The 11178-nt window shown below is 40.8% G+C and overlaps 1 protein-coding gene across 1 annotated transcript; it reads right to left on the bottom strand.

The window, feature by feature from the left end:
• Positions 1–998: 998 nt before the first annotated feature.
• On the bottom strand, positions 999–8978 carry fam78bb (family with sequence similarity 78 member Bb). Its single transcript, XM_022205002.2, has 2 exons — positions 7904–8978; positions 999–5679 (listed from the first exon to the last, which is right to left on the bottom strand). Exons 1-2 carry the CDS (start codon positions 8278–8280, stop codon positions 5157–5159), a joined length of 900 nt encoding a protein of 299 aa, XP_022060694.1. The 5' UTR covers positions 8281–8978; the 3' UTR covers positions 999–5156.
• Positions 8979–11178: the final 2200 nt, after the last annotated feature.

Here is an 11178-nt window from a genome sequence, read left to right as displayed (position 1 = left end):
TTGCACATACCTGGTGTTGCAAAATATTCCAGACGTCTCTCTCCTCAGCAGTGTTTTCCAGCTCCTCCTGGCTGATCCTGAGATGTTCCCGGGCCAGATGAGATATGTGATCCCTCCAGTGAGTTGTGGTTCTACCCTGGGTCCTCCTCCTAGTTGTATGGAAAACCTCACCCAGGAGGCACCCTAATCAGACGTTTGACCACCTCAGCTGGCTGCTTTTGACACAAACATACAGCGATTCTACTCCGAGCTCCTCATCCTATCTGGAAGGCAAGGCAGCCACCTATGGAGCAGTGCAGGTGAGAAACTTCTGCTCGTTGCTCTCGAACCTCTTCACTATCGTTGCTCTTGTGCTCAAAACCCTCACAATGCTCAGCTCTAAATCGCTGAACTCAAATTTCATTGCACTTCACACAAATCTCTCACTTCTCTCTCCAATAACAGAAAAAAACGCTGCATGTACGTATGTTTTTTAACTCTAACCAGTACAAATATGACCGGACCTTGACAGATTCGTCTGCTTTCATGGCAGATTGTGCTTCGAGCTCATGATCTGAGCTGTACCGAAGCAGGAGATGAAGTGACGCTGTGGCTTTTTAAAAAATCTGCTCTTTACTTCGTCTGAAATCTTTCACTCGGACTACTATGCAGGAAAACTCAATTTGACTGCAGTGTACCGATGACAGTCTCAATAAACATTGATTCAGGCTTCTGGGGTTTCTTACTTAACAAAAGTGTGAAATCAATCCTGTCTGCCTGCAAGGGTGGGACTTTTTTCAATATTCTTCCTTTGGAATCGATTTCAATTTCCAACATGTATGGCTGAATTACTCCAATATTACAGCTTGCGGTTGTGCAGCGTAGAGTTGTAAGTGAGCTGGTGGGAAAAATCTTCTATATGTAACTTTGCTGCACTGTGATGAGTTTTAATGGTTAAATCAACACAAAGAACCAGATTTGAATGCTTTAAAACCTACGTAACACAAATAAAAACACTCTTCTTTGTTATTTTTTGGCATTTGTTTTATTGAGTTTAAAAACACTGCATGCAAAAGCCCGACAGTCTGAGAGAAAGGACTGTACCACGGCAGATTCCTTCATGTTAGAACACTGTAAAACACCATTACCCAGTCGTTTATTTATTTTTTTTAAACAATCACTGCATCAAACTCAAGGCAATCAGCAGAACAAGTAGGTGAAGGGCCGTGCACTGCTGCTAACCTCGAGTCCACAGGCACAGCTGTTACTGTAAAAAGACACTTGAGGCCCTGATGCACGTAGACGGCGGACTGCGTGACCTCGTGGCCGAGTATAAACGTATTCATTAACACTCTGTTTTTTAACTCGGGGCAACATGTGAACAAACTTTCTGATCGGTCTCGCGCCATAAAAGCCTCGATCTCTCTGAACAAAACCACTTTCCGGTGGAGATCCCCTCCCCGATCCTCCCGATAAAAGTGCTGCTCGAGATGTTTCCCTTTGATTGTCAGTGTGGACCAACTGCTCCTGTGTCGTGGCTACAATAGGCATGTTGTTCGGCTCTCTGTTTCCCGTGTGATCGGCGTGTTTTTGGGGGTTTGCGGTACACCGGCTCGGCAGTCCTCCTCTGCGATCGTGGCTCTAGATGAGGTGTGAAGGCTCGATCGGTTTGCACCAAAGAATAATGAGCAGCATGTGTAAAGGAAGATAGCGCGGTTTCATCGTCCGTCTCTCTTCATTTCTGTCTATGGACCGGCTCAGCAGTTCAGCTCATTCTTAGTTATTTTAACATTATATACCGGCTCACTGTGTGATGAGGCTGCTGTGTGGACATTTAGACCTGCCTGGAAAACAATAAGCGACACTTTCCCTCAAACATGATTGTGAAATGCTCATATTCTGTAAGAGGAACCCGAGTTTCCACTTTCAGTCATTAAATTTCATTAATACGCGCTTTATAAAACATCCTAATGGCACAAACAGCTTCATGTATTTCTGTGTAAACCAAATGCTGCACCAGTCTTTAAAGATTTTTAGCGCCGCCATGATTTTTTTTGTTTTTTTACGCAAATGTCTCGCCAACTATAGGATGGATTGTCATGAAATCTGGTGCAGAAATTCATGTTCCTCAGAGGATGAATTGTAATAACTTTGGTGATCACCTGACTTTTAATGTCCAAAACTGGATGATGGAGCCAAATCCCATCAGCCTCAGCTGTGCTTAACGATAAATAATCAATATTAGTGCGCTGACATGAAAGAAAAATGATAAATATGTTCAATTTTATACCTGCTACATGAGCATATTCATATTGCTACTGAACTGTAAAAAAGAAAAACATGTAGAAAATCTGGCAACAAGGGAAAAATATGTTTAAAAAACTGAAGTTCAAAAGCTGCAAAAAATTGTGGAAATAACAACAAATATTTCTAAAATTCTAAATGATTTAAATATGGTGCCATGTTTTGGTACAACACTGTAAAAGAACAAATGATAAGTTATAAAATGCAGATTTTTGATGTACAGTTTTGGCCTTTTGTTTACAGTCAACATCTAAGTAAATACTATTTTCCTTTGATTTTACTTAATATCATCTGTTATTTATCTGTAAAATAAACAACACTTTACAATTTTTCAATCATCATTTTTCATTTAAATAATTGCAAAGGCCTTTACAATAATATTTTTGCTAAATAATTATAGTACAGAATAGTATAATTTTACAGCCAATAGATCATTTGAGACTGGAAACAAATAAATCTCGCAAAAATATATTTTGTAAAAGAAAACCTGGTGGTTAAATACTGCAATGTTCAACAACAAATGTCTGTAAAGTCATGCTTTTTAGCAGATTTAAATACAGCAAAACTTTAACTTTGTATTTAAATAGTCATATTCTAAGAAGGAATTACTATTTGTAAAAATACTGATATTGGATGTTCATGTTTTTACAGTTTGGCCTGCTTTTGAGTGTTAATGTGTAAATGTGTAAATGTATTCCCCTTTTTTCTGTTATTAGATATTATCACAAAACGGGAAAATCTGTAGCATACATTATTTTTTCTCCATTTTAAATATTAGCAAATATCTGTTAAAAATAAACGTTTTGTAAATTTAAATGAAACTAAATGTATATTTTTAGAGTCAAATGCAAAAGAACAGATCACTATTTGTAAAAACAGTTTATACTTTTGTTAAAGATTTACATAATAAATTAATAATTTTTTTCTGTTACTGTGTTTGTTTTTTAGTTTTAAAAAGTTGCTAAATGGCCAAAACAAAAAGCATTCTTTTTTTTTTTTTACAGTTCATGTGGCATGTTGACAGCAGCGTTCAGCTCCAAATGTTTTTTTCAAAGCTGTGATCACTAAAGACATTTCATTCACCTCCATTGTTACCGATTGTGGAGCAAAAATTTCAAATATTTCAAACCTTGCCTCTGCAGGTAACTGGCAAGCTTAGTTTTTTGTAAGTTTTGTACGTCTTTTAACCCTCGTGTTGCCCTGTTTTAAAGTTTCAAAATGTGGGAAAAAAATATATTTACACAGTTAAACTTCTGATGCCCACATTTTCAACATTTTTGGAAAATTTGTGAACATTTTTTGGTCGGAAAAAAATGTTTCTTTAAGAACATTCACACAAAAAATCTACCAAAATTTCACTGGATTTTGGTTGATTTTTTTGTGAATGTTCTTAAAGAAAACATAAGAAATTTTACTGCTATATATATGTCATCACTAGATATTTTTAGGATTTTTTTGGAAGATTTTTCTCATTTTTTTTGAAAATATTCACAAGAATTTTCTTGCCAAATTTGGGGTAATTTTCTAAAATAAAACTTTTAAGGGAAACTTTTAAGCAATTACTGGAATTTTCTGAAGGTTTTGCAAATTTTCACACATTTGGGGAATTTTTTGCTGAATTTTTGCAACATTTTGTGGTGCCCATAAATGAAGACAACAGGAGTGTTAGACATTTCTCTTTCAACACAATCTCTACACTGACCAGTTAAAGCCATATTATTTGTCCTCTTTGAGCCACTGACTCATTTTTGTGTCATAAAATAAAATAGCCTCGCTTCTTCGCCTCACAAATCTGATTAGATGGGACACGAGAGAGACGAAATCATGTTTTGTTTTTTCTAAGATAGAAGGCTGTCATCAACAGGCATCTCTGGCTTTCAAAAGGCAGGGAGGGATGAAGCGCTGCAGCTCGGGTGGACTGGCCATTTGTGATCGGAAAAGAAAAAGAAATCCGCTGCAGGGCTTCGTGTGTGTGTGTGTGTGTGTGTGTGTGTGTGTGTGTGTGTGTGTGTGTGTGTGTGTGTGTGTGTGTGTGTGTGTGTGTGTGTGTGTGTGTGTGTGTGTGTGTGTGTGTGTGTGTGTGTGTGTGTGTGTGTGTGTGACTCCAACACTTCCTGTGATAGAAAGCAAAGTAGCTCTGAGGATGCATGTATGTTGACAATCTTTAAGCCTCCACTGTACCACAAAGGAGGGAGGCCCCTGGTGTGTGAGGCAGTCTGGTGTGACACAGCAGCAAGCCAGGACCCGACCCCGAGGCTCCCATATACAAAACACACAACCACAAACACATCTGCACACATCATCCGGCTGATATCATAGTTATCTCTGTCTGCCTTGTCGTCCTCCTGGACCTGCACAAACACCTTTAAACTCTCTCTAAACAGCACTTTAGTGTACAGTACAGAGCAGGCCGTGTCAATAAGGCCGGAAAACCTTTTTTTTTTTTTTTTTTTTTTAATTTTTTGAATTCTGTCTTTAGGCTTGATCGCTTCTTTCTGGGCCTGAGTAGCTACAGTACAGGTTTGTGTTACATCCCAGCACCGGTGGCGGTTCAGAGTCAAACGGCGCTGGGTCGGAGTGAAGGCCCGCACTCCCGATAGCTCAGCAGCACCAGAATCTAACATACTTTCTGGATCGTCGAAGGCAGCGGTGGGGAATTTAAGGCAGTCGTCCCCTCAAGATTTTTCACTCGAATCACTGCAGCCCTGATTTGTGCCATCAACAGTTCATACAAGCCTGCTCAGAGATCTCCAGCTGTCTGCTTTAGTCGTCCATCTGATTATCGTATTCGCCGTTTCGCTGCAGACACTGTGATATGACTTTGATTTTATTTTATTTTTTTTAAAAAACGGCCATCAGATGCTCTTAACAGTCTACTTGGGCGGTATGACAACCAGCGGGGGGCCTCTCCTCGGCCTCCACATCAGGACCTGGGCGTCGTTGGCGTTGGGCCTCCCCATGGCGTTGGGAGGGATGGGCTCCATGCGGGTCAGCACCCTCGGCTGGTCCTGGTGCACCCGGCCCAGCAGCCGGGCCCTGGAGCCCAGAGGCAGGGACGGATCCACGGCGATGTCCACCCTCATCCTCCACTTGATGGTGTGCAGCAGGATCTTTTCCCTGGACGTGGTGTTGAGCGCCACCAGCCACGTGGTGAAGCTCTGGTCCCTTTTGATGTTAGTCAGTAAGGGCGTGTTGGATTCGCTGACCGGCACCGCCCAGGTGACGCTGGGGTAAAAGTTGTCATTCATGCTGACGACGAAGCGGGAGGGTTTGGACGTGGGGCCGACGATGGTGACGGTCTCGGTTGTGTTTCCGTACCAGGGATAGCTGACCCCGTCCGAGTCGCTGATGGCCCTGACCAGACCTTCTCTGAGCTGAGGAAGCTCCCAGCTGGACCTGCAGGGAGACGGACGGAGTGAGAACAGAAACAAACCGTGTGCTGGTATTTCAGTGATACATGTGATTCTGTTTTTCTTACTGTCAGCAAATGAGAAGAACTAAACCACTGACATGTTTGTAAAGTCTGTAAAACCCTCTGTGGTCCCACTGGCTTTACAGTGGCAGTGGAAGAGTTTAACTGTTTATTGTTATTTACAGAATGTGCCTGTTTGTCAAGTACAGATAATCGGTAAAATCACAGGAAAAAGTATTTATATCTGCATGTTAGCTGTTAACAAAAACCTTAAAACTAAAGACCACAACAAAAACCTATATTTAGATTTATCTGTTTATATTTCTAATGGTAATTTGTTCTATTACATTGTTCCACTGTAAAATTACATTAGATTTACAGTGTTTACATTTTAATTGTACAGATATTTACTGTATTTGAAATTAAAACAACAATATTAAGGATTTATAAATGTGCTTTTTCTAAACTTATTTTACAGACTGTCACAGAAAAAAGTATTAATTTAAACCATATACAAAAGAAGAGGGTCAAAATTGTATATCATGTCCACATCTGGACAAAAATCTGCATTTTTGAAAATGCGAATTTGATCTTTTGCAACATTTACTGCAAATTTACACTTGTTTTACAGTATTTAAATCACAAAAAATACATCTTAGTTTGTAAATATTTGCTACTATTTTCTGTTATTTTACAGGTTGATAATTCTTTGCTAAATTACAGATCACTTTTACTAAAAATCACAGGAAAAACTATAAGAATAAATTTACATGTTGACTATGTAAAACAGGCCAAAACTTCATGGCTGCTTAACTGTGTTGCACTTTATCCCCTGAAGAATAGCTCAACATATATGTGTGTATGTTACACACATATATGTTAAGTTGGTGTTAGTCTTCTTTATGTTGGAGCTTGGTCATGACATTCATTCATTGTTGTTCAAAGCTACTAAAATCACATCAGGAACAAAGTGTTGCAGACAGCTCTTGCTTTAAAACTCACTTATAGCCCCAAAACTACAGCTGAGAACAGCCTTCAACAAATAAAACAAAGAAAATGATCAAATGAGCAAGTGATAGCAGCATCGTTGTTTTCAGTTTGGGTGATGATGGTGACTGTTTTTCATATTTGTAGAAGGAGTTTGCTGACATACTGATGCGTCCAGTGTGTAGAAAGTTGTACAAGTCTTAATCCAGACACATTTCTGCTGCTGTGATGCACTGGGCGTGTTTACTCTCCTCTTTTTCTTTCCTCTTACACTTAGATTCCACTATTGTATGTCACTAACGTTTATTCTTCTCACTTTTGTAGTTTTTGTTTCATTCTCTGTGCAGACACAAGCACGTTTCTGATCTGCAGTTACTTGCATCAGCTACTTCTAAAGCATTTATTGTTTACTGTCTGATGCATTGTTTGTCTGCTTTCTATCAGCGACAAACTTAACTCTCACTCAAGCAGGTCGAGGCAGACGACCAACCCTCCCTGAACCTGGTTCTGCCAGATGTTTTGTTTCAAATTCTTTCTCAAAGGAAATCCAAAGAAAACTTTGGATTTTTTGGGCTTGACTGTAGAATTTGTGAAGACTAGACATTAGGACGTGAAGTTCCTTTAGTTCCTTGAGATGACAGAGGAATTAGTGCCGTATAATGTTGCACTGAAACAACAATAGGTGCTTGTAAATCCGGTGGCTCAGTTTGCCAGCAGATTATCATCATCTCCTTGTTGTGTTGGACAGTTTTATCTTCTGTTGCCCCCCCCCCCCCCCCCAGTTACTACCACCATCCTTCCATCTAAACCCCTTCCTCTCACCCCGACACCCACCCACACCAAAACCCAGCAGGATTAAACACCCCCTCACACTTCCACATTACATGCATGTGTTGTGGTTGTGGTGATGGTGGGGGGCTGTGGGGGAGGACATAACGTAGCTGTAGGCACAATTTGAGAGCAGCAGCAGCAGGAACTGTTGTTTTAGCTCCTCTAATAGCAGCTTTTCTATTTAGGTGCCAGAGTCACAGGAACAGAATCTGTCGGTGGGCGTTTTGAATGAAGGAGGCTGACAAGCACAGTTAACCTGCTGCGTGCACAAATGCTCCTCAGTGTGATGCAAAAAAGGAGAAAAAAAAGCATGTTATTATTACACAGGCATGCATTCAAATCATCCTGGAAATCACAGGAGGGTGGCAGGTGACAGAGGTGTGAACTCACATGCCGACGTCTCCGTAGGTGTTGTAAAATTCCATCTGGGTGCACGCCTGGATCCAGCCCACCACCCAGGTCTCGTTGCGTGGAATGGGGGGCATCACAATCCGCGCAGACGCCTTGAAATAGGGCGTCTTGTACCGGAGCACGATGGGCGAGTTCTCCTCGATGACGGTCGGACAGTGGTCGATGGTGGCGGACAGGTCGTACACCACGATGTTCTCCCGCTTGATGCGCGACTTGTTACAGGCGATGCTCTGGATGCAGCCCATGGCGGTGCAGGTGAAGGTGATGGTCAGCAGCAGCCAAGTGAGCCTGACGGGCCTGGGGAGGAGCGCAGCCGACCGGGACTCGACCAGGATCAACACTATGAGGCCGTGCATGAGACGGCAAGGCGAGAGGTGGGTTCCTACCACGCTTCAAGGCCCGAAATCAAGAATCAGGTTCCAAGTTCGGTCCCCTGCGCTCCGGGTTCTGACCCCGAGCTGTGACCTAATGGATCCGGGATGCAGGTGTGATCTCCTCCGCTCCGCTCTCCGGCTTCCAGCAACCCTTGATCCTCGTCTTCCTGCCCGGAGCTGTCATGTCACAAGAGGCGTCGGGGGACCGGCGGACACCGGGGCGCCGGCGGGGGGACCCGGCGGTCGGGCGGCGGTGCTTGTTGATGCGGCACTGCACATGAGATGCTGCTGCCGTCAACCGGAGCCTCAGAGTCCGTCATACCGGGAGGGAAACCCGGTGAAGCAAGCGGAACCCACGGAGGCGAGAGACAGGGAAAACGGCATCCTCCCTCCACAGACGGACACGGTGTTCCGGATCAAACCGAGGAGCTGCAGATGATCCGGTTTGCCGTGGAGCGATGAAACAATGGGCCCGAAGAGGGAATCAGATAAACGGTGCCATAGTAACCGGGATGTGCAGCCTCGGTCCGCGGCATCGTCCTCATCCGGCGGAGCGGCTCGGCGGAGTGTCGCTGTTCAGCTGCGTGGTGCTGAAGCTGTTCAACCGACCAATGAGCGGCGGAGGGAGACCGGAGGCGGAGGGGAGTCTGTCGGTAGTAGCTCTGCGACCTCTCTCCTCCATGTTGGAATAAAGCTTCTAATCCAGCAAACAGCAAACACACAAAGGCCAGATAATCCCTCAGTGGACGGAGCTTTAATCACTGTGTGTGTCCTAATAGTTTAATACAGGTGGAATAAAGGCACACTGTGAAAAAGAATGTTTTTTTTTAATGTTTGTTATTAGACAGATGTTCCAAGTTTTGTTCATGCACACATAATGACTAATAACATCACACAAAAAAGTATTAATTTGCATGTCCACCCTTAAAGAATAACTGTATAGAATGTCCACATCAAAATCCATGTGATGAAGTGCATTACTTTAAAAAAAAAGCTTACAAGTGCTATTTTTTATTTGTTACTTGACAGAATTTCCTAATTTTGTCAATATTAACAAACACAAAAGGAGGGCCAAAACTATATATAAAGTCCACACAAAAAATCTGTATTTTTGCAAATGCTAATTTAGTTTTTTTTTTTTTTTTTTTACAACTTTTCACCACAAAATTACACTTGTTTTACAGTATTTACATCGGGAATAATGTGTATATTATTTCGCAAATATTTGCTATTGTTTTTTGCTATCCTACACATTGATCATAATCTGTTAAGTTACAGATAATATCTTATAAAAATCTAATGTACAAGTACTAAATCACAGAAAAAAATATTAATTTACTTGTCAAATCTTAAACAGTATTCCCAAACTGTATATCAAATCTGTATTTTTGCATAATTTGTTGCTTTACAGTGTGTAACTGCAATATCACATTGTTTTACTAAATCTAAAAGTATAAATATTTTACTTTTCACCATTTTAACAATGTTTAGAATTGTAAATAATGTACATTTGTTCTTGTACAACATTTGACTATAAAATAATATATAATGTATTTTTCCATATATTTGTAGTTATTTGAAAGAAAATATATGTATATTAAAATTTGAAAGATGAAAAATAATTTTGTTTTTTCTCAGAATTTTCTTGTTTGTGCAAGTGACAGCTATGAAAAAATGGCAATTTATTTTTTAATTTTGTAAAAAAAACTGTAATGTGAATAAAAAAATCCACATTTACAATAGTTAATTCTTTTACAGCTTTGACTGTAAAATAGTACACAATGTAAATCGTGTATAATAAGGATGAAAAAATCCATCCATCCATTCTCTATACACCACTTTATCCTCACTAGGGTCGCGGGGGGCTGGAGCCTATCCCAGCTGACTCGGGTGAAGGCAGGGGACACCCTGGACAGGTCACCAGTCTGTCACAGGGCTACATATACAGACAAACAATCACACTCACATTCACATCTACGGGCAATTTAGAATCATCAATTAACTTCAGCATACTTTTGGACTGTGGGAGGAAGCCGGAGTGCCCGGAGAAAACCCACGCATGCACAGGGAGAACATGCAAACTCCATGCAGAAAGATCCTGGGCCCAGGCCGGGACTCGAACCAGGGATCTTCTTGCTGCAAGGCGAAAGTGCTTACCACTACTACACTATGCAGCCCAGGATGAAAAATTGCTAAATAAATTTAGAATCTCATATTACATCTACATAAAAATTAGCATTTAAAAAAATGTATTTACAATGTAGAGCCAAAAAATCACACTGTTTCACTGTGTTTAAAATAGCTAAATAATCTTTTTTTTTCTTTTCTTTTTCTTTTTTTTTTTTTACAGATATTTACTGTTATTTTCAGTTATGGATTGTTATAGTCTTACACCATTTTAAAAGTATTTTTGTTGTACTCCTGCTTCAACATTTTCACAATTTTTTTAACAGGTTTGGTTTGTTTGTTTTCCTAAACAGCATAGAATTGAATCAGAACATTCACCTCAAGGAACATGCCAAACCATTTGGTACAGAATCCAATTTAAGATTCCTTTGATTGTTTTTAAATCTCTACATTGTCTGGCTCTGAGCTACATCTCAGAACTTTAACACTTTATTCTACACCAAGATCCCTCAGATCAGCAAATGAATTACTGTTGTAAAGCCCACAGTCCGGGCTTAGAACAAAAGGGAATCGTGCTTTTTCTGCTTTAACCCCAACACTCTGGAACAAGCTCCAATGGGTCAGTTCAAAAAGATTTTAAAACCCACCAGTGCTGACAGACGTCTGAAGAGCATTTTATCTCTTTTCTAATGCTTTGTTATTGCTCTCTTTAACCATCTTTTGTCATGTTTCATTGTCTTCCTTTAATGTTTT

Source organism: Acanthochromis polyacanthus, chromosome 4, assembly GCF_021347895.1.
Source record: "Acanthochromis polyacanthus isolate Apoly-LR-REF ecotype Palm Island chromosome 4, KAUST_Apoly_ChrSc, whole genome shotgun sequence".
NCBI lineage: Eukaryota > Metazoa > Chordata > Actinopteri > Pomacentridae > Acanthochromis > Acanthochromis polyacanthus.
This window is presented reverse-complemented; position numbering and strand designations above follow the sequence as displayed.

What these genes read in the sequence shown, in the direction of transcription:
- fam78bb (XM_022205002.2), bottom strand. Translation starts at nt 8,280, where the DNA reads ATGCACGGCCTCATAGTGTTGATCCTGGTCGAGTCCCGGTCGGCTGCG. An exon ending in ACCTACGGAGACGTCGGCAT is followed by an intron (nt 5,680 to 7,903) that starts GTGAGTTCACAC and finishes GTCTCCCTGCAG; the next exon opens with GTCCAGCTGGGAGCTTCCTC.